General features: G+C 46.2%; 1 protein-coding gene across 3 annotated transcripts in view; it reads right to left on the reverse strand.

The window, feature by feature from the left end:
* Positions 1-25988, reverse strand: part of RUBCN (rubicon autophagy regulator) — a 45761-nt gene extending 19773 nt beyond the window's left edge. For 2 of the 3 annotated variants that reach the window (XM_081910853.1, XM_081910851.1), the window contains exons 1-8: positions 25827-25988; positions 14963-15116; positions 11919-12002; positions 10941-11100; positions 7594-7700; positions 5919-6072; positions 5252-5803; positions 1752-1796 (exon numbers count right to left, since the gene is read on the reverse strand). In XM_081910853.1, coding sequence (XP_081766979.1) covers positions 1752-1796; positions 5252-5803; positions 5919-6072; positions 7594-7700; positions 10941-11100; positions 11919-12002; positions 14963-15116; positions 25827-25855 — 1285 coding nt within the window. In that variant the 5' untranslated portion in view covers positions 25856-25988. The remainder of the gene's footprint in view (positions 1-1751; positions 1797-5251; positions 5804-5918; positions 6073-7593; positions 7701-10940; positions 11101-11918; positions 12003-14962; positions 15117-25826) is intronic. The other variant, XM_081910852.1, reaches the window with a different exon arrangement.
* Between the last annotated feature and the right edge of the window lie 258 nt (positions 25989-26246).

Here is a 26246-nt window from a genome sequence, read left to right on the forward strand (position 1 = left end):
AGACCACCGTAAAGCACTCTGTTGCAAAGCTTGGCTTGATGATTCTCCAGAAGCTTCAGCTACTTACTATGAAGGCCGCTCCAAAATATGCACTGAATCCTTGGCGCACAATTAAACTATGCTGTTTTACATGTATAAAGTGCTGAATGGTTTGGGCTCAACTACCAGGGACCACCTTCACCCATATGGCCACGTCACATTACCATTTCTGAAACTAAATGTTCATGGGGATCACCAGTGCCTACCAGTAACCCCCGCCTCTTGCTACCCTTGGAGACTCAAAGGCAAAGCACAGCTCAAAAGCTCAAGATCTTTTTATCTAGCCTTGGCATTGAGGAGGAGGGTTATGCCAATACAGAAAGAGAAGAGTGACCATCAGTTACATTTCACCTGGATAATTCAGTTTTTGGGGGTTTTTTAACGTAACTATCCTTGTTTCTTAGACTGTTGCACCACTATAAAATCAACTTACATGCATACTATGGTGGTTATCCCTTCTTGAAACATTCCTATGAAGTCACTGCTGAAACTCTGGACCAGGTCACAAGGCCTTGTCCACAGTGGCCGTTCTCCAGCTTCCTGACCACACACAGAAGTCTGTCCTGACCTAGATTTCAAGTTTAGGAACAAGGCAACCTCTGAGAAACAGCTGCTATAGGGAAAGGCTTGCATCACTTGGGCCAGAGCGTGGGCTTGACCTCCCCCAACAACTGAAGTTCCAGGGGCAACAAAGGCTGAACGGGACGGCAGCTGGTTTTAGTGCTTTATCCCAGCTGATAATGGCATGGAAAGAAGGTGATGGAGGGAAATCAACATTTGAGAGTGTGTACATCCAGAACGTGCAATGGCAAAGGAGAGGGTTGAACAAGGCAAGGGAGACACTGGTGTCAACTTCAATAGCTCAGAAGGTCAGGCCCAATTTAGGGCCACTTCATAGGTTATATTCCTGCCCGCCCGGCCCCCAATATGAAATGCACTTCCATGTAGGAAGCAATGCAGAACCCGCATGTGACAGCTATGCAATGTGAAACATCACTGTCCAATATAAGCTACAGGGAAGTCTTCCTCATCTAGGAAAAATACAACAAATGAGGCAGTCCTCACAGAGCTGTTTAGACTGGATAGAACCACTCTATAAATTGACACTTTTGGCATCATAACCAATTTTGACAAAGCTCCGAATGCAGACCAAAATCTCTTTTATCAAAAAGTTTTGCCATATGGGTTGCACCAAGAAGAGGAAAGCCATGATCTTTGCACTTGGACATCTCAGAGCATGCCAAAAAACTGAGCAATGGTGGCTTCTTGGGTCAAAATGGTGAACTGCAAACTCTGCAGGACACAAAACACTCCCCCAAGACCCTTTCACAAGAACCCACACATTGAGTAGCACCAAGTCGCTTCAAATAAGGAAGGCCTGTATGTACGTAGTGCCCTGAATTCAGGCCAAAAGCCACCAGGAATGAATCTCCTTCCTACCACACCTTAAAAACTAGGCAGGTAGACCTCTGAGCTTCCTCACCTTGCAGCCCAGTAACCAACAATGGGCCAACAAGAATAGTTTAAAAAAACAACTCTTTTGTCACCCAAAGAACCTTCATTATGGGATGAAAAGAAATGTTACAAATCAAAATGCTCAAGTTGTTGGAGGCTTCTTGAGGTTGACACCAGGGGGTTTCTATTTTACAAAGACCTTGCAGTCAGTGCAGAAGATGCTGATGAAGGGGTTTGCAATGTGCTGGCTCCCAAACCTGCAACAGGATCTTCTATTATAATGCTGATATCTCTGTGCCCCCCTAAGGACAGGCAGCAAAGCAGAAAAGGGAGCGTGAAGGAAGAGAGAGAAAAAGAGAGAGGAAAGTTACTTACCAAGGCAGAATCCTGTCTGCCACACCTTGGAGACGTTGTATTTGTTCTCCCTTTAAAGACCTCCAAAGGTTCTGCCATTACCCGTACCATGAACAATACAACAGAGTAGAGATCCCAAAACAAGCCCCCAAATTTGGGGGGCCCAGGGGCACACTTGAGAATCTAAGAAACTGTTGTGGGTACCTGAATCCCTCCCCAACCAAAACCAGGCAAAACACCTATACCCCCCAAAAAGCAACCTCCCCCACCCCTGCAAAAAAGGCAACTGTCCAAAGCACCATTTAAAACAAAAAGCAAAAACAACAATTAAATCCGGGGAGCCATGGTGCTAATGAGTGCCTTGTTTGGGACCCCCAACTTTAGAGTCATTTTCTACACACACACACACACACACACACACACACACACACACAAAAGGAGCCTTTTAGTCATTTCAGGTTCACCAAGTTCTTCTGCCCAATTGTACTTCCCTTTCTCTTTGCCGCTTGCTGTGGCTGCTGTTGGCCTCAGAATTATCCTTTTTCCAGCAGCCCCTCACAATCTCACCAATATGCTCATGCAGAATACTATAAAGAAGCACGGTGACCAAGACTGGTGATCTTGCAGCCACTGCAGGAATCGGGTGCATGACACTGGCGGTGGCCTCTAGGGTGGCAGGTCAGGCTCTGTGGGTCCATCTTGCAGAATTTTGAGCAAAGGAGCAGCTAACTAGTGTGGGATGAACACCTATGCTAAGCATAGTACAGGCGTCCCCCTGTACATAGTTCCGGGCCCCTGTGCGCATAAGTGAAATCGTGTAAATTGGACAGCACCCTCTAAAAAGCTTCTAAATGCCTATTTCCCCCTGGTCTACTGCCCTTTCTCCAATCCAGACCAAAATATCTAGAATTAAAGCTCTGGGGCTGAACGGAGGATGCACAAGAAAGCAGAAGCAGCTGCTGCTGCTGCGCTACCCCACATGTCAGCTATTAAGCGGGGAGGCTGAGCAGCCTAAACAAAGCCCTGCCGCACCTCAGGTCTCTTCAGGGCTTCCTCTGCCCTTATTGACATCCTCTTCAGGCTCTGGGGAGGGTCCCCTCACAAGCCACAAGGACCCTCCAGCTCTCTTCTGCTATTTGCTGGTATGATTTTATTTATTTCCAACGGTCACAGAGCAGGGGTCAAGGAATTGGGCCTGCTATCGTGTGTGTAAATTAACTGAGGGTACCATGCCTATGAATGCATCTTGCTACTTGTAGCAGGAAGCTTTACAATCCCTTTCTCAGCATGATATTCACTGTCTCAAGAAGTGCACTTGTAGATGTGGGCAAAGTTAAAATACTACTGGCTGAGTGGGGAAAAGAATAATGGTGTTTTGTGTAGTATGATAGATTTCTGGAGAGGGGTCAACAGCTCAACAAAAGGCTACCAATGTGACGCTGCATCTCCATGGCTACATCAGCAACTATATGAATGCTGTGCAGAGAAGGAAGTTTGACATACAAATTGTTATTTCTGCAGCCTAAGTGTACATAGCACTTAGCAGGATTTCCTGAGCAAGTAAGAGGGGCTCTGTCTCCAAGGAGCCTATAATCCAAATGCTGGCCAGAAAGTCAAGAGAGGGAGAGAGAAGAGCAGCAAGCAAATGTGACCAAGTGCAATTACCTGTACTCAGGTGTAGTTGCAACTGAGGCCAGGGATTAAAAGGTTAAAACAAATGTTGCACAGGGGGGAAAGGAAGGTTTTGAGGGGGGATGTGAAAGAAGGGAGAGAGATGGCATCTTGTACTTGTCCAGAGAGGGACTTCCACAACTGGATGGCTCAGTTGGTTAGAGCATGGTGCTGATAATGCCAAGGTTGCAGGTTCGATCCCCATATGGGACAGCTGCATATTCCTGCATTGCAGAGGGTTGGACTAGATGATCCTCAGGGTCCATTCCAGCTCTACAATTCTATGATTCTATTATTCTAACTGAAGGGCAGGAAAGGAGAACAGGCAAAGTTGTGTTAGAAGATCATCACACAGCTGATGTTAGAAGACCAAAGTCACAGACAGCTCTGTAAAGGAAACCAAGGGAATAGCAAGGCTCCTGCTTTAGAGGCAGGAGAGCCAAGGAATTTCTGCTGGAAATGAAAGGGGATGGGAAGGCAGCCAAGGAAAGCATCACAGGAGATGAGGGTGACTGGCAGACATGGGCAACAGTGGTTCATGAAATATGGATTATTCAGCCAGGAATTCTGACCACTTGCTTTGGGAGCTCCCTGTCTGCTTTTCTCTGATAGATAATTATAACAACTCATCTTCCCAGCTTGATCGCCTTCTACCTGCTCCACTAAGACCATCTATGAAGTATGTCACAAATCAAAGGGAAAGGTGAGCTAGGTTGACTGACGGGGGCAAAGTGGGACAAGGAGGGGGGGATTTTAAAAGGTATTGAGAAGTGCCACACAGCTGCAACTTTCTGTTCACCAAATTTCTAGTTTCCCCCTCAAGACCTGCTTCTTTAACAAAGCCTTTCAAAACTCAGTTCGGAGTTAGTCTTTAATACAACACCATAGGAAGGGCACCAGTTCAGTGGTACAACCTCTGCTTTGCATGCAGATGTAGGGCTTGGAGAAACCCCCATAAGAAACCCTGGAGAGCTGTCAGTCAGTATGTAGACATTACTGAGCTGGATGACCAACAGTCTGAGTCAATGTAAGGCAACTTCCTCTGTTCCCATGAAAAGGGCTTCCTATGGTCCACCCAGAACATAGATCAATCCAGTTTGGCTCACAAAACCATTTCCCCTCAAGCCACGCACCTCTGCCCATCAGCTGACACCCCTGATGATGTCACCTGATGGGCAAGAGAACAGGGTTTGATGCTACATTGGCTGCACACCCTGTTCCAAGCAGGGAACAGGATCCTGCAGCCAAGGAAGCAGGATTTAATCTTCGCTGATCAGCTTAGCCTTTTCCTCTTCGGAGCTAGAGCAAGATTGAAAGGTGGGTGTGAGGCACTTCAGAGTGGTTTACAAAAACGCTTTGTGAAACACCTGCCCTCACCTCCATTTTGACATCGCTCCTGCTAGGGATTTTGACAGGTGGGTGGCTCTGAACACGCATCAAATTTGGCCCACAATGCCGATTCTGATAAGGACCTGGCCCATGGAACCAACCAAAGAGATCCCCACCGCTGCAAAAGGCTGAGCTATAGCAAGTATGGGTGGGAGGGTAGGGCTTAGCTGCCTTGTACATCATTTCTGCTATTCATTCATTGTAACACCTTTCATGCAAATCCTGTCTTTTCTGTTAAGTGGGCAGGGACCATTACAGAAGTTGAAAGTTTTCCCAGAGGCAACTGAGTCAGTGCTCAACAGCAGCAGTCGTAAGATATCCAACTCTTTTGCCCACACCTTACCGTGAGTTTTCCCAGAGGCCACGTTGGTGTCTGAATGGGAGCGTACATGGCTCCTCTTGAGCCCCCCATAGGAAGCTGCCGTCTGACCCTCTGAGAAGCTGGACCTACGGAAGAGGCTCATCCCTCGGCTGCTGCTGCTGCCGCCACTTGCTCCCTGCTCTCCCAAGGAGGAAACGGACTCCTGCTTTTGGGAGCTGCTGGATGAAAACAGGTTGGAGGTGCTGCTCTCAGCACTGTTGCTAGTGGACGTGCTGGACTGGGCTGGGCTACCACAAGCCCGACTCTGCCGGCCCAGGTTCCCAATCGCCAGGTATTCTGGCCCGTCTGTGTCATCCTGGCTGGCTGCCCACGAGTCATCATTGGCCGAGGTGCTGGCACTCATAACGCCAGGAAGGGAGGCATCTTTCGGGGGGGAGACGGTGAGGTGTGGGAGAGGAGGGGCTTGCCACTGGGGGGACCTGCCCTCCGGCTGCCAATGAGATGAGGCACACTGGGAGTTTTCCTGAGGCTGGCTGGTGCCACTGCAAACCCAAGTGTTTGAAGGTCTCCTGTCTGGAAAGAGGTGGGGAAAGAAGGGGAAGCAGGGACTTGAGTATTTTAAGAAACAGAAATGGCAAAAGAAAAACACAACCTAAACTACTGCACTTTGAGGTGCTAGAGCTTTCACCTTGAATGCTGGCAGAGGCGGAGTAAAGACCTGAGAAGGAGCCAAAATACCGGTGGGTCGTGCATTCAGCTGGAGGGGTACATATGGATCCAGGAAGCGCTGTGAGACTTTGGCTCTTTGTCACAGGCACAGAGGACTCGCTCTTCCTGGCAAACTGAAAAAAGGACCTAGTTAATGCACAAGGAATACACAAGGAAGTAGAACTATACAACCAGAAATGGAAGGAATGCAGTGGATTATCTGAATCAATCCATATTCAAGGAACAGGGTCCACATTTATTTATTTATTTATTTAGCCAGCCCGTGAACCCCAGATCAGCTGCCATGGAATCCCTGGGTGTTGCAGAGGGCACATTCTAGGGGCACTAACATATCAGCTGTGCCTCATCAACACTATAATAAATTATTATTATTATTATTAATTATTATTTGTACCCCGCCCATCTGGCTGGGTTTCCCCAGCCACTCTGGGCGGCTTCCAACAAAGATGAAAGATACACTAAAATGTCACATATTAAAAACTTCCCTGAACAGGGCTGCCTTCAGATGTCTTCTGAATGTCAGGTAGATGTTTATCGCTTTGACATCTGATGGGAGGGCGTTCCACAGGGCGGGCACCACTACCGAGAAGGCCCTCTGCCTGGTTCCCTGTAACTTGGCCTCTCGCAGTGAGGGAACCGCCAGAAGGCCCTCGGAGCTGGACCTCAGTGTCCGGGCAGAACGATGGGAGTGAAGACGCTCCTTCAGATATACTGGACCAAGGCCGTTTAGGGCTTTAAAGGTCAGCACCAACACTTTGAATTGTGCTTGGAAGCGTACTGGGAGCCAATGTAGGTCTTTCAAGACCGGTGTTATATGGTCTCGGCGGCAGCTCCCAGTCACCAGTCTAGCTGCCGCATTCTGGAATAGTTGTAGTTTCCGGGTCACCTTCAATGGTAGCCCCACGTAGAGCGCATTGCAGTAGTCCAAGTGTTGTCCTATGTTATGTGTTGCTCTAAGAAAGCTCTCTCTTGCAGGGAAAGGTGGGCAAGCAGCGTTTCAGAGAAGTTTGCGAACCGTTGCTGATCATCTTATTGAGGAACTCCCACTTGACCTCTGGCACCATGGAAAGCCACTCATTAAACCCAACATCTGCTCCAAGGTGACATAGCTAAAGCACATTCACTGATCCCTGGCCAAGCTTCTTTTCAAACCTCTAAGAAAGAAGAGTCACCCACAACTTCCCCAGCAGCTATTTCACTGACAGCTATTCTTTAGAAGTAACCCAGTAATTTCCTCATGTCTTATCCACTGTGGCTTCAGGAATGGCTCTTTCTGAAAGCAGGCCTGGAAGCTAAGTGGAGCAACTAATAACAAACGCTGAAGCAATGGAGAAAATCCCCCAGGGTCCAGTCTACCTGACAGATGCTTCTGAACCAGCACTGCAGTCTGCCTTCTCACAGATATAGCTGGCTGAGCCATTTCCTCCTGACCAGCCATTTTGCAGAGCTACAGCAAATGCTCTGGGGCATTTAACCTCTGGGTCAAGCAGTCAAGGCACTTCTTCAAGAGTCCCCTGCTTGCTCCTGAATGAGATATTGTGTGCAGGACAACAGCAGAGCAGCATCTGGGAGGAGGGAAGCAATGAGCAAAAGGGGAGGGGACACAAACAAGAAGCAATGAGGACCCTTCTCACCATAGATGCATCTATCTGAGCTAGTAGCCGGGGGTTGTTCTGTTCGACAGCCTCCAAGCACTGTAACATGGCTGTCACATGAGCATCACTGAGCAGGAATGCTGAGTCTGCAAAAAGGAAAATAAAGGAAAAGGAAAACTCAGGCTGATATTATTATTATTAATATTATTAATATTAATACCCCACCCATCTGGCTGGGTTTCCCCAGCCATTCTGGGCAGCTTCCAACAGAATATTAAAATACAATAGTATTGGCTTATTGTTCCTTTACATGATAAAGCATACAGTATTTGCATTCCTAATGTCCCAGTCCTCTGGGCTTCATGCTACAGAAGAGAGGGGAGAGGAAGTACCCAAGGGACTTTCAGAAGGAAGGAAGCAAGGAAGGGACTTCCTACAAGCTATGTGTTACTTAGCTTTCTATCCTTCCCCAAGGGTGCTGAGCAATTTTTTAAAAAAAAATTAAGTCAAATAAAAACCAAAAATAAAAGGATCCCCAGCAAAAATACTGAAGACTTTTTTTAAAAAAAAAAGTAGCCCTGAACTACTAAAACCCAAACTTGACTGTCTTACAGTCCTTCTCAGAAAGCATTCAACGCCCAATGAATTCACAGGGGAAAGATTTCTACGGTTGTGCAGCAGTCTTCAGAAGCCTCTTGCAAGTTATAAATGAGACGGCCATCTTTAAGGTGTTGGGGCAAGTGACCTTGCACCTCTGCTTTTCACTCACTTAGCACTTCCCAGTTGACATACAATCAGGGAGTTGGCCAGGTCAGGGTCATCGAGTCCAAACCCTGCTGATGCAGCTTCCCTGCACACTGGAAACCTATCGTGTCAAGCAGGAGAATTCTAGGCTTGCCTTCTCCACAACTTAGTAGTTTGCACTGCAGTGCAACAGGAATGGGTTCCTGTGTAAATGATTCTCGTGCCACATCTGTCACCGGAGAGTTCCTACAATTAGACACAGCCAGTGACATGGAAGAAGCTACCTTTGCAGGAACAGTCCCCTAGTATGTTCCTCGACAGTTGCATCACCCATGGACACTCCATCTCAACAGAAGAATTGCAGAAACGGACTCTGCAGCTGTTTTACAACAAAAAAGGCCTCTTGAATGTCTCCCTTCATGGCATGCCAATTAGGACAACGGACCCCCCTCCTCCCCAGCCTTCATGGTACAAGCTCTACACACTTAAGGCTTTGTATCAACAGGCTGTGATCATAAGCATGCGGGGGCTGAGGATACAAAAAAGCACCAGCAAGCGTTTGGGAGTTAAGGAAGTAGGCCCAAAGGGAAGGGCCCATTACTTAGTAGTAGATCACATGCTTTGAATGCAGAAGGTCCCAGGCTCAGTCCCAGTTAAAAGGATTTCAGACAGTAGGGCTGGGAAAGTCTTTGAAAGTGACCCGGAAACTACAACTAATCCAGAATGCGGCAGCTAGACTGGTGACTGGGAGCGGCCGCAGGGACCACATAACACCGGTCTTGAAAGACCTACACTGGCTCCCAGTATGTTTCTGAGCACAATTCAAAGTGTTGGTGCTGACCTTTAAAGCCCTAAACGGCCTCGGTCCAGTATACCTGAAGGAGCATCTCCACCCCCATCATTCTACCCGGACACTGAGGTCCAGCCCCAAGGGCCTTCTGGCGGTTCCCTCACTGCGAGAAGCCAAGTTACAGGGAACCAGGCAGAGGGCCTTCTCAGTAATGGCGCCTTCCCTGTGGAATGCCCTCCCCTGTGGAATGCCCTGCGATCCCGCTTGTTGTGCTGGCTTCTGGCTTCATCCCGCTGCCCAGGAGAGGCTGCGCGTGGCTAACCCATAAGCTAGGACCTGCTTGCTGTCCTGGCTTCTGGGATTCAGAGTATTTTTTTTCCTTGTTTTCCTCTTCCAAAAACTAGGTGCGTCTTATGGTCTGGTGCATTTTATAGAGTGGAAAAGGTGTCTATCACGAGAGGTCACTACAGGATTGTTCACACAGTGTGTTCATACATGTCATTCAAATATGCCATGGGCTGCCAGAGAAGCTAAGAAGAGCCTGCAAGATCAGGCTAGCAACACATCTAGTCCAACGTTCCGTTCTCACAGTGGCCAACCTGATACTTCTTGGGAAGACTGCAAGAAAAGATATGAGCACAACAGCACTCCACTGAGGAATCCTGGTAACTGGTTTTAAGAACATATTGATATGAGAAGGGAGATAGAACACAGCCTTGCCATGGATTGCCTAATCCTCTTTTACTACCTAGTGAGTCACTGATTAAACTCTTAATATATATAGGCCAGTTATAGTATTTTGGCATTTTCCCATTTTTTATTGCTTACTTTTCCAGACATATTTATTAGTTTACATTTGTATGTGCACATATATAATGTACAGAGCGAAATGAGACATCCAACAAAAATATTAGGCAGAGGATTTGCACTTCTGTAAAACAAATTTAGCCAGGTCATCCATGTTTAAAAGAACATGAATATGAAACACAAAAAGAGGATATGAAAACTGATGAACTGCCAGATAAATAAGGAAGCAGCATTAATAAAGTAAAAGCAATACAACAGAACAGCTACAAAAGACATGATGTGAAACAATAGATGAGGCAGCACAGCTCAGTGCTTCGTTTTCCCCTCCAGGGATGAGAAACCTTTTTCAGCCTAAGAGGCACATTCCCTCCTGGGAAACCTCCAGAGGAGCACATGCAAAAAACTCTGAGGAGCAACAGACGTGCCTTTTTCCTTTGCCCTTTTATCCAAAGATCCCGGGGCAATAGTAGTATTGTAGTACAATGACCAGCAGTGGCTCTACAGCAGGGGTCAGCAAACCTTTTCAGCAGGGGGCCTGTCCACTCTCCCTCAGACCTTTTTGGGGGACGGACTATTGGGGGGGTGAATGAATTCCTATGCCCCACAAATAACCCAGAGATGCATTTTAAATAAAAGGACACATTCTACTCATGAAAAAACACGCTGATTCCCAGACTGTCCGTGGGTCAGATTTAGAATGCGATTGGGCTGGATGTGGCCCCTGGGCCTTAGTTTGCCTACCCATGCTCTACAGGGTTTCAGGCCTATGTGGAAATGCTGGGGATTGAAATTGCGATCTTCCACATGCAAAGCAGACAACCTACCAGTGAGCCATGACCCTTCCACATCCTTTAAAGAACATTTTCCATCATGGCCAGGCTGGGACTTTAACCTCAATTTTGGGGAAGGGGGAGGAAGAGAGAAGCCACTTGTGTCTGTCTGAAAGCTGCCTTTTGTTTGCAGGCTGCCAAGTGCTGACCACAGAGTACAAGAAAGAAGAAGAATGGCACGAGAAAGAAGAGGAAGAGAACGGGTTTCATCTTACCTGCGTAGAACTTCCTGGTGTACTGTTTGTTCCCAAGCAGAGGCTTCAGCTGAGCTGACAGGCAATGGAACTGCAGGCTGTGCTGGAGCCACGCCTCTGCAATGGCTCGATCACTGACGCCGTCAGTGTTCCGCTGTCCGTTCTCGTACAGGTTGATAAACTGGAAGACAGATGGTACCTCCTCTGAAAAGCTGGCAGAGACTAGCAGGTAATGGACAGCAGCGTCCCAGAAGAGCCCTGATTACATACTCCTCTTAGAATCTCTCTCAATTTGCCACTGTCCCTGGAAGCGTATGAGGGACTGCTGCTTGAGGCACCACCATAAAAATGAGAGGCAGCATAGCAGAGGCTGCCGGAAAGCCACTCTGTATCAGCATCAGTTCCCCATTCGCACATCAGGGAAAATAATGGCCTCACTTTGCAAGCCTGAGATGTGTTATAACCCTTGAAGGAGGAGGAAGCTGTCTGCCCTTAGCAGACCCCATTTTCTTGCCTGATTATTCTCTAAATGGAGACTGTAGCAGCAGCCCCAATACAACACACCTACATATGCTTTCCAATCACGCCAATTTCTCCGTTTTATATCACGACTCTCGCCATTGGTCCAGTGTCAGAACTTGAGCTGCAGCAGGCAAAGGGAGCTTGATGGGAATTCAGTTATAGTTCAGTTATAAATCAGTTGTTATTGTTATTATTAATTATTATTATTAAACTTTCCTTAGGTCTGAAGCTGCTTGCATTTCCTCATCAACCTTGGGCTGCAGGTAAGAGTTTCCTATCAGCTCCCTCCCACCTGCCGTCAGCACTTTTTATTTGAGTTACCGGCTTCCTGCAAACAATCCCAGCAAGATTTGCCTTTCAGACCTTCCGTAAAGATTAAAAACAACAAAGAGGCAAGTGACTTCTGCTCACCTCGACAAACTTGTCCCCCACCCCCTGGCAAAACCAAGATCTTCTTTCCCCAAAACATGAGCTCACCTTTTCAATGTGATGGGCAGCATGTGGGCTCAGCCAACGGAGGTCCTTCACAAACTGCCAATAATCCCTCTGCCTGCAACACACCTGCCCAGGAAATACAGAGAGTTAAAATTCCCCTGGCAGTGCCAGCTCAATACGTGCTCAGAGACCAGATTCATTAACAGGCAAGCTTAGAAAGGGGAAGGAAATTAACTCCTTTACCGCTGTCAATTATGAACTACGGACCAAAACATGTCAGGTGGTCTGAAGTGCTACTTCTGAAATAATCTCTGTTACAGCTTAATTTGCATCTTCCTTCTCTCAAGCAGTTGCAAAAAGTCAGACAAGAACAGAGTCAAGAATTCAATGCCTTCCTGTTATCTGGAACATGCTGCATTCAGGTTAAGCAAATCAATCACCTGGTTGGTACATAATGCTAAATCATTGTTTATCAAACTATGCTTTAGCGTTATGTGTGTACCCTGCCCAGCAGCTTACCTATTATTTATTGCCAAAAACCAATGATTTGAAGTCATGGGTTTTTGCTGGCTTATGAAACTTGGCTTATTTTAAACATGGCTTAACACTACGTGTAAATTCAATAGTTTTCCTTACCCATGGTTTGTTTGAAAACACACACACCAACACTCACAAAGGCTTGAGGCAAGAGTAACTGTTGTGCCATCAGCATATTGCTGACAATGTACTCAGAAACTCTGGATGACCTCACTGAGCATATGGGATAAAACTGAACCCTGAGGAACCCCACACTGAAAGCTCCACAAGGCTGAAGAGCACTCCCCAATTGTCACCCTCTGGAAATGACCATCCAAATAGGACCGGAAATACCAAAAAGTGGTGCCACCTACCCCTAACTTGGACAGTCACTCATACAGGGTGACCAAAGCAGTTTTGTGCCCAAACCGGGCCTAAAACCCAATTGAAATAGATCTAAAAATACCCACATCCTCCAACAGCGTCTGGATCTGGTCTGTGACTACCTGCTCAAGAACCTTGTCCAAGAATATAACATCTTAATTACATTGTTATGGCTCAACCTTTCCCGGGCAAAAAATTATATATTTTTAAAGTGGGAACAGTTATATCCTGTCTTTCTGATTAAAATTATCAAGAGGGCTAAGATACATTAAGAGCAGCTGTGCGGATGGAGCAGACAATGAATGGTGCAAATACAAATGGAACTCAATTAGGTTAGACAGGAAGGCCAAAGCAAAGACCACACTACACCTCCTGACATCTACAGTTTTGTAAACAAGAACACATTTTCTAGAGCAGCCAACATTAATATAACACTGAACCAAATAAGAATCAGTGTATTTTTGAAGCGACAATACCAAGGCTTTCAAGATACCAGATTTTGCATGGATGCAGGAAGGTGTCTGCATTCATGCTCTTATTTAACTGTGCCAAAATTCCCAAGATGTTGATTTCTTCCCTCTATGGAGAAAATGCACCGATCACTAGTAACTTTGGTTACAGCTTATCCACTACAAGCAATGATTGTTCTGTGCATGTTCAAAACATGTGCGACTGTGCACATATGCATTGCCACAACCTAGAAGTGCCCGGAAAAAGGGGCGGGGCGGGGGCATAACAGGGCAGGGGCGTAACAGGGAGGAGAGCACTTACACAAGCTCCACCAATGCGTGCAAGGGTCGGGAATGCAAACCCCGCACAAAACGGGGGTAGTTGCCTGTATTGCAACCAACAGCCTGATTTTATCTCTGGAGGACTGCAAAAGCCCTACAGAACAGATTATTACTAATTATGATCTCAAAAGGACAATATTCCATTCCACAAGATGATAAAGGCAAGTTAATGATTTATTCTTGCAACTACAGTGGCAGAAGAAACTGTTGGTTGTTGCAGGAGGGAAGGTATTAATGCTGTTCGACATTTAATGGCAGCACAGCTAGGGAACTGGATGTCTAGACTAGACGCAGTGTTTTTCAACCTTTTTTGGGCAAAGGCACACTTGTTTCATGAAAAAAATCACGAGGCACACCACCATTAGAAAATATTAAAAAATTTAACTCTGTGCCTATATTGACTATATATATAAAGTAATTTTCTTGAATAGGAATCAAATAAACACAAAGAAAGTATTTTATAATTACTTTATTATGAAATAGTAAGTAAACAGAAATATGAAAAATTATAAAATATTTATTTTTAAATCTTTCAAATTTTTCAATTTTTCCCACGGCACACCAGGCAACATCTCGCGGCACACTAGTGTGCCACGGAACAGTGGTTGAAAAACACTGGACTAGAGGACTAGACCAATTCATAGAGGACAAGGCTATCAATGCCACAATGGCTATATTCCACCTCCACCACGAGAGGCAACCTGCCTTGATTAGCAGCTGCTGGGAATCACAGGTGGGCAGAGTGCCGTGGTGCTCATGTCCTGCTTGCAGGTTTCCCACAGGCATCTGGTCAGCCACTATGAGAACAGGATGCTGGACTAGGTGGACCATTGGCCTGGTGTTCTTATGTGCATGCTCAGAAGTACCACTACTCTAAAAAATGTGCATGAATGTGCAGGGGTGGCATGATGGAGCTTCGTAAAATCATGAACAGTGTGAAGAGAACAAAACCTTCCAGTTTAGAGACAACCTATTTCCCAGGTGATCCTCTTCAGGAAAAGCAGGAGCTATCACCCTGGAGACAGGAAGGACTGAACACTGAAAATGACTGCAGATGGGGAGACAAAAGGGCTTGCCTAAGGTCACCTAGGAAAGGAAATATGATCCAACTAACTCTTGGATCACAGCTCTACTATACCTACCTACTAAACAAACACTAGTTGGTCCAGGTCTCAGTCTTGCCTCACTTCTTCCTTAGCATCTTGTTCTGTGGATGCAACCCGACTACTAACATTCTTATCTATTCTCGTCCAAGACATGACATCTAGGTCAGATTTTAGGCAAGATGATTAAGGGATCCATTTTATGGCTGTCCCAGGTGAACACCGGTCCAGATAACCACCTGCTAAAGCAGAAATAAGAGTATAAACTCCAGAGAAAGCCAAGAAAGCCTACCTTGTCTGGAATGAGCCCATGATACAGAATGCTGTGCATGTCCCTGCAGAGTCGCTCCAAGCCACCATACTTAGACCAGACGTTGGGATTGTTTATAGACACCAAACCTTCCACTGTCGTCTTCAGGTTGCCCAGCAACTTCCAGTGCTCCTTCCTGAAAAATGCAGACCATCAGTTCTGTTGCGCAGGCAAAATTTCCTCGCTGCTTTGTGACCCTTTACAATGTCATCATTGTGGAAAAACAGTAACATAAGCAGGATGTGGTGTCACCAGTTCAAGTTCAACAGAAACCCCATCCATGCTGTTCCAATGCAACTACTTATGCCAGGACAGATGGCGCGCCAGCTCCTCTGCTGCAGTCCTCCCAACATTTTCCCTTGTGACAGCAACACTTTAACAGCATCTCTTCTTTTTTAAAGAACGCTTAAAGGGGTAAATTATAAATTATAAGCTTATCATGGTCTGGAGAAAAGCAGACACAGAAATTCCTTTGGGAGGTAGGGCAGGATAGAATCATCAACGTCTCTCACACAGATTCATAGAGTTTGAAGGGGCCACGAGGATCATGTAGTCCAATTCCCTGCAATGCAGGAATCTTTCATCCAATGTGGGGCTCAAACCCACAGCCCTGAGATTCGAGCCCCACATTGGGCGAAAGATGCTCTACCAACTGAGCTATCCCCATACCCATTGACAGGTAAGAGATTCAGGAGAGTCAGAAACAAGCACTTCTTCACACAGCACATAATTAACTTATAGCATTCGCTCCCATAAGATGTGGCAGTGGCAAGTAGTTTTAAAGAGGAAGTAGCCAGATTCACAGAGCTTTGGGCTGTCAACGGCTAATAGCCGTAATAGCTAAGCAGAACCTTCAGGTTCAGAGGCAGTCTATCTCTGAATACTTGCCGCTGTGCAGGGAGGCCCAAGTCTTCATGACCTGTTTCTGTATTTCCTGGAGACATGAATGAAATGCAAGATGGATCTTTGGTTCCCATTCAACAGAACTTTAGAACCACCATGGGAGAAAATTTCACTGAGTGCATCCTAAAACTGATGAGGATCTTACTTTTAAATAATAATACAAGAGCTGCAATACAGAGAGGCCATTTAAGAACTTGATTATTATATTATTTACTGGTTACGTATAACCATCTGTGTACATGGTGCTTTACAAAGGATGATTTTTATTTTATTTGCAGATCTATAAACTGATTCATAGCCAAAAGCTACAAAGGTGGTGTACAGCAAGATAACAAAGAGATTAAAATACTAACACAGACTCAATGAACACAATAAAACCAGTTCCTTATTTGTACTGTTAAGATTCCATAAAATGACAGGCTCCCACTTCAAGGAAATTTTTTTTTTAAAAAAAGGTCTTCAATAAATGCCTAAATATCATAGTGCTAGATGCTTGCTTAAACACAGTAGGCAACCAATTCTAGAAGGCTGGAGCTGCAACACTAAAAGCCCTCTTTCCAATACTTACTAAGTATACCTCCATGGCAGGAGATACTCTCAGCAGTGCCCATGTGAGAAGTGCACTTGCTGAAATAGAGGGTGAGGCAGAGCCTCAAGCAAGCTGGCACCAAGTTATTTATGGCTTTAAATGCTAAAAGCAGAGCACTGAAGTGTGCCCAGTAACATATTGGCTGCCATTTCAGTTCCCTCAGCAGGAGTGGCGTCAACAGGGTGGGCCAAGCAACAACCTACCTGCTGCAGACTGCAGCAGCTTGTGGACTAAGCCCAAGGAAAGCCCCACACAGAACACACTGCAGTAATTCATTCCAGAGGTTACCAGTGCCAGGACCACAGGGGCCAAGCTATGGGGAGTGGGAGGAAGCTTGGGGATGTACCACCATCCAGCCCTCCTAGTGGCTTCCCACTACAGGAGCGTCTCAAGGACCACGTTTGCCTTGGGCGGGGGGCGGAGTGAGAAGCAGTAGCATCTTCTAAAACGAACTACAGTACCGGTAATGGCCTTTTCCTCTTATCCTAACTTTTTACAAAAATCTGCTGATTGTGATAAGAATATTATGTAAACCACTTAAGTGCGCCTAATAAGCAGTTAATAAACACCCTTAAATAAATAAATTATTATCATTTTGGTCCAAAAACGGCCACAGCTATCTTACAACGGAAGAGAAGCAAGAGTGGTGGTGAATCATTTCTCCAAGCAGCTTATATTCTATGACAGCAGAGCAGAAAGGGGAGGGGTAGCGGCAAAAGTAACATGAAATGAATGTGTGTTTTCTTCTTCCACTGCTTGGTTTGCACTGCGCTCTTTGTGTTTTTATTGTTTATTAGTCTTATGTGAGTAGAGACCGATGTTAGGTAAACAAATAGGTAAAAGTAAAGGGACCCCTGACCATTAGGTCCAGTCATGGCCGACTCTGGGGTTGTGGTGCTCATCTCGCTTTACTGGCCGAGGGAGCCGGCGTACAGCTTCCAGGTCAGGTGAACAGCATGACTAAGCCGCTTGTGGCGAACCAGAGCAGCGCACGGAAACGCCGTTTACCTTCCTGCCGGAGCGGTACCTATTTATCTACTTGCACTTGGACGTGCTTTCGAACTGCTAGGTTGGCAGGAGCAGGGACCGAGCAACGGGAGCTCACCCCGTCATGGGGATTCGAACTGCCGACCTTCTGATCGGCAAGTCCTAGGGTCTGTGGTTTAACCCACAGCGCCACCCGTGTCCCTACACGAATACCATTACATTAAATTGGGGTGAGGAGGAAACTGGGGGGGGGAATTGCAAGAGTGAGAGGTCATGCCATGTATGGTGTTCTGGGAGGGTGCCCCAGACAGGGGGCCATAAGTGTTTAAACGAAGCAGGGAGCTTTGGGGCAACTGAGGGTGGGGTCGAGGGCTTTGTAAGCCAGAGAACAGAAAAGAGGACTGTCAGGCTCTGAGCTAGGATTATATTTAGAAGCCTCCTCCTGTTTTTGTCTGCACCAGAAAACCTGCCTTGCATATTAAGAATAGAACTGGACACCCCTGGACACACACAAAAAACTCAACCGAAGCCCCCCAAAAACCCCAGAAGGCTGCCGTAGGACAGGATCTGCATTTGTTCATTGTTTTCATGAATGCTCATAACACCACAGCACACATGTAAAAGGCTGTAAAGTAACATAACATTATATGTAATAAAGCTGTAATTTAATCGTCATATCAAAAAATTGCAAAGCACAGTTCCTGATGGCAGTAACATATCATATTACTATTAACCTTCTATATGTATTATTGTCGTAAAGTCCAAGGATTGTCAAGTCTCAGGCTAATGAAAATCAGAGTAAAAACTCAACCACAGGGAAGATATCATGTCTTCCCTGCAGAGCTATTTAAAAATTGCAAGAGCGTGTTGTGGTAAAAGCTTATGCAGACTCTAGCACATCCTGAATGACATGAATGAAGCACTCTGGTAATTTGCTACTTTCTTATGGCAGATAGGAATTGCTTTTGAATCAGTCTCTTATCTACAAATGCCATACTCTTATGACTTCCTTAACAGTGTTCTCTTTCTCCTCCCCCCCCCAAAAAAAAACACACACACACATGGCCACAACAGGGAGAAACTGTAGGAACAGGAGGTAAGTTTGGATACCAAATGCTCACAACCACAGTTCTGGGCTGGCTGTGCACATTTCTGCCATACACGAGCATTATGCAGAATTATCTCAGCCACTCTCCCTTGGATCCCGCAACTGAACACCTGAATTTCCTTACAAGAGAGCTGCTGTGTTCCAATTACTGCTACCAATATGTGTTCAAATACTGAGCTGGCAATTATCAGCCCGAGAGCCCAGGACAAATGGTGACGAATCAGGGCAGGGCAGCAAGAGAAGGGAGAAGAGCGGCAGGGGGTGGGGAAGAGAATCGCTTCCTCAGCAAGTCCTTGCAAAGCTGGCTTAAAGAACAGCAACAGATCTGTCACATTCCTACAAATGAGTCACTCTACTACACTGGAATGCCATTTTTTAAATTTATTTTTTGCTTTTTCAAGAAGGCATCCAATGCCTCACTGAGCCAAAATTGTATTTAATGTTCTCTGTATTTATTAAAACCATTTCTACCCTACATCTTCCACCCAAATTGAGTTCCCAGAATGACTTACAAACCAGGAAAACAACAACAACAACAACAACTAAGCAGCCTCAGCAGCAAAACAACAATACACACAGAAATGGCAGGGTGGCACACAAAATGTGCGTTCAAGCAAAGCAGTTGTCACTTGCTGTCCAAATGTGTTCATGTATGAAGAGCACCGAAGTCCTTGGAATTCACTGTGCCAACGTCTGGCTGCTGCAGATGAGAAAACACAATCATGTGCCCCATAAGCTGCATTTCAGAGCAAGAGGGATAAGAAGAGCCTGGAAATGGCCGGAGGGGACAGCCCTGTTGGTCTAGGGTTCTGCTTGCAGGGAGCCCACAGCCATCCGGCTGGCAACTGTGAGAACTGGATGCTGGAAAGACGGGCCTTTGGTCTGATCCAGCAGGAATCTTATGTTCTTAATGCCTGCAATGTGTGGGATACACAAAGTCAGGACATACAGACCAAGTCCACATCCAGAACTTCCCAAGGCCTACGGCTATTTTTGCAGAGAAAAATAACATTATCCTTTTTGGTTCACTTAATTGTTTCTGAAAAGGACTCTCATCCAAAAGTTGCTATTGAGGGACACCCACCAGGAACTCTGAAAGGGCTGTTCCTGCTTGTCTCCCAACTTGAAAAGGTTGCCTGAAAAGCGGAGACTTAAACACAAACCTTTTTGAACGCAAGAGTTTGGTTTCCAAGACAACAAGCAGCAAATTGGCTTATGCCATCAAACCTATTCCTCCCATAAAGCTGGTTCTCCTGGGAAATGGAAACTAAATCTTAATGGAAACTTAAATCTAAGTTGACAGATGACTCACAATCAGCTCACTTTCCTTCCAACCAACTTGGCGTGGGGAAAGAGAGAGCTGACAGACTGGGAGAAAACAGACCGTAAACCAGCATGCACAATGGCTGTGGCCACAGTCACACATTAGGGCAACTTTCACCTTAATAAAACCCTGAGGTTATGAACTAGCACGGTCTTTGGAACAGGGCAGGAGCTGAAGCAAGGAGGGAGGGGTGAACAGGGTCCTTTCCTTATGAGATGGGCAAATTATCAGACCTAGGTATCTAGCTCAGCATCCCATTTCCCACATTGGCCAACCAGATGCCTACAGGAAGCCCTTGAGCAGGGACACGCTGGCCACAGCTATCTCTTGCTCTTGTTCTCCAGCAGCTGGAATTTGAAGGTATGCAGCATCTGAACCTGGAGGACGCATTTTGCCATCATTAATAGCAATCATAGTCATGCCACTATTTCAAAAATGTTGGTTTGGAAGAACATTACTAGAGTAGGACAGTTTTCACATTCGCATAGGGCTTCTCTCAGTCATGGGCATGAAAAGATGCAGGGCAAAAGTTCACATATCAGTCATCAATAGCATCGTCTTCATGATGAAGAACCGGGAAAGGTCCAGAATCAAGCCCCATGTTGGGCGATGCTTACTGCATTGTAGGGGGTTGGACTAGATGACCCTCATGGTCCCTTCCAACTCTATGATTCTATGAAATGTAGAGAATTGTCACCCCTGTTCTATGAAAGACGGCCACCTTCCGTAACATCTTTCCTACGCTCCAAAGGAGAGGCTCTTCTCTGTGTTCTAACACAGGCCAAGGTAAAATTCCTGGGGATGTTCAACAGGGCCTTTTCTGTGGCCATGCCACACTTAAGAAAACCATCAGAGTCTAGTTGCTGGGTCAGGATACAGTGCCTTCTAGCCCAGCAAGCAATGGACAATTAGGGAAGCCTGCAAAGCAGGGTGTGAGTGCAGCAGCACTCCCCCCCCCCTTGTGATTCCCAGCAATCAGTATTCAGAGAAATAATGACTCCAACTCTGGAAGCAGAAGAACACAAACCATTCTGACTGGTAGCCATTGACAGCTACTCTTTTAAAGCCATTCAAGTTGGTGACCATCATTGTGTCTTGTGGGAGTGGATTCCATGCAAAAAGTATGCACAAATGGAATTCCTTTCTACAGGTGGTTTGTCTGACCACCTTCTTTCCTTGTACTTTGTGCTGCCTAGTTTAGCCTATTTAAGCAAGTTTTCCACTCACCTATATGCTAGCTATTATGCTGACTGGTTTTTAGTCTGACATGCTGCCTTTTACAACTTTTTTACTTTCACTTGTTTTGGGAGTTTTTTTAACTTGTTTTCATGAAAGAGTTATTCAACACCTCTTATGCTTTTAAAATATATTTTATATCCTGCTGGCCTCAATATTTCAACCCTATTGCCACTAATTGGCCCAGATGAAGAGATAGGTATTTAGCTAGTACTGAATGATGTCGGTGCCGGCTGCAGTTCAGGGAGGAGAGAATGCCATGGTTCCCCCGTTTAAAAAAAAATGGTAAGGAAGGATACAAATTATCTTAAAACAATTAAAATATTTCACACACCTGAAGTACGCAAGAGGCATGCATTAGGTTTATCTATAAATTGGCTAGGTTTATGATTTAGAGATAGGAAAAAATCCAAACTAGTCATTAAAGCTGCAATTCTTTTTACACTTAACTGATCCAGGAGTAAGCGTCACTGAACTCAACAGGGCATAATTCTATGTAAACAATGAATATTGCATTGTAAATTGTCTAAATTGAGCTAACATAGATGCAAAAGGTCTCAGTTCTGACGTCTGTCTTCACCTGCACAGATTATGCCAGAGCTTGATAGCGTTGGTGTCATGGAGGGTAGATATAAAAGTCATCAAGCTTAGCAATGCAAAGCAGGTGGGTTTCAAGGGAGGAAGGCCCAGCTCTCCCCCACCCCCTTGTCCCTGAAATGCACGAATGACCAGCCAAACTAGGTAACACAACAGCAGCCTTTGATGGGCCTGCCTTCTGTTGGCCTGTAGCCCTGTGCAAATTTTTGAGTTACACATAACTCTAGAGCAAAGTGTTAATTAGGCAACTGTTGAAAATGACTAAGCCCTTATCTCTTTTATCAAGATTTAGGAGCACTTTACATTTTAGTGTATACCTTTGACACGCAGGTGTCAGGGCGGAGAGAGAAACAATCACAGCCATTGAAAGTGCTTCATAGTGTTCTGTGTTACTCAAAAGCTGACACCCTTTTAACCTGCTTTTTTCTCTTAAATTCTGAGAAGACAGTTTTCACTAAAAGCTATATTCATACCTTGCAACGTAAGTCTGCTCTTTCCCAAATCAATCTTCTATCTCTCAGAAATATTCCACACACATATTCTACTGATCACCAACCTTGTTTAATGCAGGAGATCCTAACAGAGACTACCCTGAGGTTGTCCATAAAGGCTTTTTTTAATGGTGCCTTTTCAACAAGTTGCCCAAGTCAGAGTACAGTGATACCTCGGGTTACATATGCTTCAGGTTATAGACTCCGCTAACCCAGAAATAGTACCTCGGGTTAAGAACTTTGCTTCAGGATGGGAACAGAAATTGTGCAGCAGCGGCACGGCAGCAGCGGGAGGCCCTATTAGCTAAAGTGGTGCTTCAGGTTAAGAACAGTTACAGGTTAAGAACGGACCTCTGGAACAAATTAAGTACGTAACCAGAGGTATCACTGTACACCAAATTTCTACCTCCTGTGTCTTCTTGTGTCATTGAATGATTAAGATAGCAAGTTTCTAGTCCTTAAGCATGCAGAAAAGCATGAAAAGAAAAGTATCTAGTAAAAGTCAGATGATGAGACTGAATTTCCACTGAGCAGCGAAAGAATACCCTTTGATATTACTTCCCACCCACATACACACAAACCCTTTGCTAGTTCCTCATATCTATTATTGCCTGGTCCTAATCCCTGTTCCTAAATCCCACTGATCCAAATTGGAAGACCCCACAATTCAGGGGTTAGGCATATGCTTTGCAATTGCTATTATCTCCAGTTAAACAATCTCAGCCTGCAGTGCTTGAAATAACCCCAGCTTGAGATCTGGTAAACCTGATGCCAATCAGAACAGACAATGATGGACCAATGAATCAGTTATCTGACTCTAGGTAGGGCAGAAATATATGTTCAAAGTATCTTTTGCACACTCCTTTAGTGACTTCACCCCTCCCCATGAAAGTCAAGTTCTTTGACAACTCAGCTACCAGAAGCAAAATATTCTGGTCTGTACAATTTATTGTTAATGGCGTGAGATTTCCACAGGAAAATAATGGAGTTTCTGCATACTGCACAGCAACCACTAAACACATATTGGACATTATATAGATCTTAAAATGTACAACAGTAAATAAGCAACATGATTTCTGCCCCCCAAAAGAGTTGCAAATAAACTAAATATTTATGTGACTGATGTCCTTTTGCAATGGGTCTCAGTGGCTGCCCTGTCATCTACATACCCAGTGAACTTCACATCATATGGGAGACATGTGGGAGTTTTAAAGTTCTACAGAACTCTTCTTCAAGCTAGATTCCAACAATCAGCTTTGCTTTGTTTTTTAATGTGAAATAAAGCATGGTTCTTTACTTACTTTGTTGGGGCCAAACAAGATTCATGCTAGTGTTTTCCCCCTCCTTTACAAAAAATTAAAACATGCAGTCTGATAAAGAGTTCTGTGTAAGAAGCCCTACTCAATTAGGTCAATGGCCCATCTAGTCCAGGACTGTCCTCATAAGCAGCCAATGAGATATCCAAGGATAGCCTGGAAGCAGAATGGGAGCATGACAGCATGCTCCCCAACTAAAATTCCTAGCAAATAGAACATAGTCATCAGGGTTAGCAGTCACTGATGACCTTATCCTCCATTAATTTGTCTAATCCTCTTTTGAAGCCATCCAAGTTGGTGGCCATCACTGCCTCCTGTGGCAGTGAGTTCCATAGTTTTAACCAGGCGCCATGTGAACAGGTAGTTTCTTTTATCTGTCCTGAATCTTCCAACATTCAGCTTCTAGTAATTATTATTATTATTTTATTACTTATACCCCGCCCATCTGGCTGGGTTTCCCCAGCCACTCTGGGCAACTTATAGAATATATAAAGCATCAAACATTAAAAACTTCCTGATACAGGGCTGCCTTCAGATGTCTTCTAAAAGTTGTATAGTTCTTTATCTCCTTGACATACTATTGTTCTAGTATTATGAGAGAAGGAGAAAAACCTCTCTTTGCACTTTCTTCACACCATGCATAATTTTATACCTCTCTGTAATGCTCGCCCACCCTCTTTCATTTTCCTTTTCTCTAAACTTGTGAGCTTGCAAGGAAATTCCTGCCTCAGTAAGTGAATCTGGGTCAGTCCTACACAACCTTTCCATTGTTCAAACATAAAAAGCCCTGCTGAAGAGACTCCGGCACATACCTCCTAGTGACACAACCGAACTCCCTTCTCCATCCTCCTTCCTCCCACACCTCCTCCTCCTCCGCCCCATACAATATACAGTGGTACCTCGGGTTAAGAACTTAATTTGTTCCAGAGGTCCGTTCTTAACCTGAAACTGTTCTTAACCTGAAGCACCACTTTAGCTAATGGGGCCTCCTGCTGCTGCCGTGCCGCCGGAGCACGATTTCTGTTCTCATCCTGAAGCAAAGTTCTTAACCCGAGGTACTATTTCTGGATTAGTGGAGTGTGCAACCTGAAGCTTATGTAACCCGAGGTACCACTGTACTGTAATACAGTATTGCTTCACTACAATGTAACATCAAATTCTTTGCCCTTTTCCAAATAAATGTTCGGAGATTAGCATGATAAAGAGCTACGGCTTGTAGCCATGGTCAGCTGTTTACATTTTGAATTTAGAAGGGCAAATTATCCTTTTTAGCTTAGTTTATCTTTATACCGTTGATGATGTGACTCTTGGATCACACCATCTCCACCCTTACTCTTAAGGTAATTCTTATATCTGGTAGGGAGATCCCAGACTATACCCAACCTCTTCAAGACGTCCATAGAGGAGTTATGCGTTTTCATCTCCTAATCACTTGAGGCTTCCAACTCATGCCCCACTGTCACCCAAGGTCCCATCCCAAAACGGGGTCTTTCCCATGGCCACCATCTCTAGCCTGTAACTCCCCCCACCCCGCCCGCATTGCCCTCCCCGCCTCAGCAAACTCCCCTCTCCCCACAAATAGCCCCCCCACCACAGTGGCGTAGCGTGGGTTGTCAGCACCCGGGGCAAGGCAAGTAATTTGCGCCCCCTAACCCGTGGATTTGCGCCCCCTAACCCTAACCCCCAGATGTTGCGCCCCCTAACCCTAACCCCCAGATGTTGCGCCCGGTGCGGCCCGCCCTCCCCTGCACCCCCCACGCTACGCCACTGCCCCCCCCCACCACCATGGGCTCTTTCCCGGCCCCACAACTCACGCCCCACCCGCAATGCCTCAGCAGACTCCCCTCCCGCCGCCCCATTGCCTCAGCTCCCCCAATAACTACCCACACCCCACTTAGCGCCCCCCATTAACTCCCCTCTCCCCTCAGCTCTGACCCCCAACTAACTCCCCCCCACTGCATGTCATTACATTTCCCTCAGCTCCCACACCCCTTTTCAATTAATTAGCTCCCCCCCTCCCCGCCCCGTTGCCTCAGCTCTTCCTATAACTACCCACACCCCACTTAGCGCCCCCCATTAACTCCCCGCCCCCCAAATATCTCCCCTCAGCTCTGACCCCCAGCTGACTCCCCCCCCACTGCATGTCATTATATTTCCCTCAGCGCTCACACCCCTCTTCAATTAATTAGCGCTCCCCCCCATTGCCTCGCCTACTTCCCGCCCCCCAACCGGCCCCACCCCCGGTTACCTCAGCGCCCCCTTTCCCGGCCCTGCTGCCCCCCTTCGCCTTCTGACCTGCTCTCCTCCTGCCCCGCAACCTCCATCCCTCGGAGGGCGAGGCGGCGGTCAGAGCCCGGCGGCCTCACTCCCCGCCTGGACGGCGACGCTCTCCCCGAGCTCAGCCCCGTCTCCTCCGGCCATCTCGCCCGGGACAGCGCCGCCTTCTCTCGCCCTCAGAGGCCGGGAACTACCAGTCCCAGCGGCCCCCGCGCGCGCCTCGCCAACGCAACTTCCGGCGCGCTACGTTCCCTGCTGCGCCGCAGAGCCAGGCACCCCTCCGGAAGCCCCGCCCACCCCCGGAATCCTTCGGGAACTACGAGTCCCAGCGTGCCCCGCGCTGAACAGCTGCTCCCAATCCTGTTCTCCCTCTCCTTGGATGAGGGCAATTTTGAATGTAGACTTTTTTCCGGGGGGAAACGGGGCTAAAGAGGGCAG

Source organism: Podarcis melisellensis (genome assembly GCF_964234715.1).
Source record: "Podarcis melisellensis genome assembly, chromosome: 5".
NCBI classification, from domain to species: Eukaryota; Metazoa; Chordata; class Lepidosauria; order Squamata; family Lacertidae; genus Podarcis; species Podarcis melisellensis.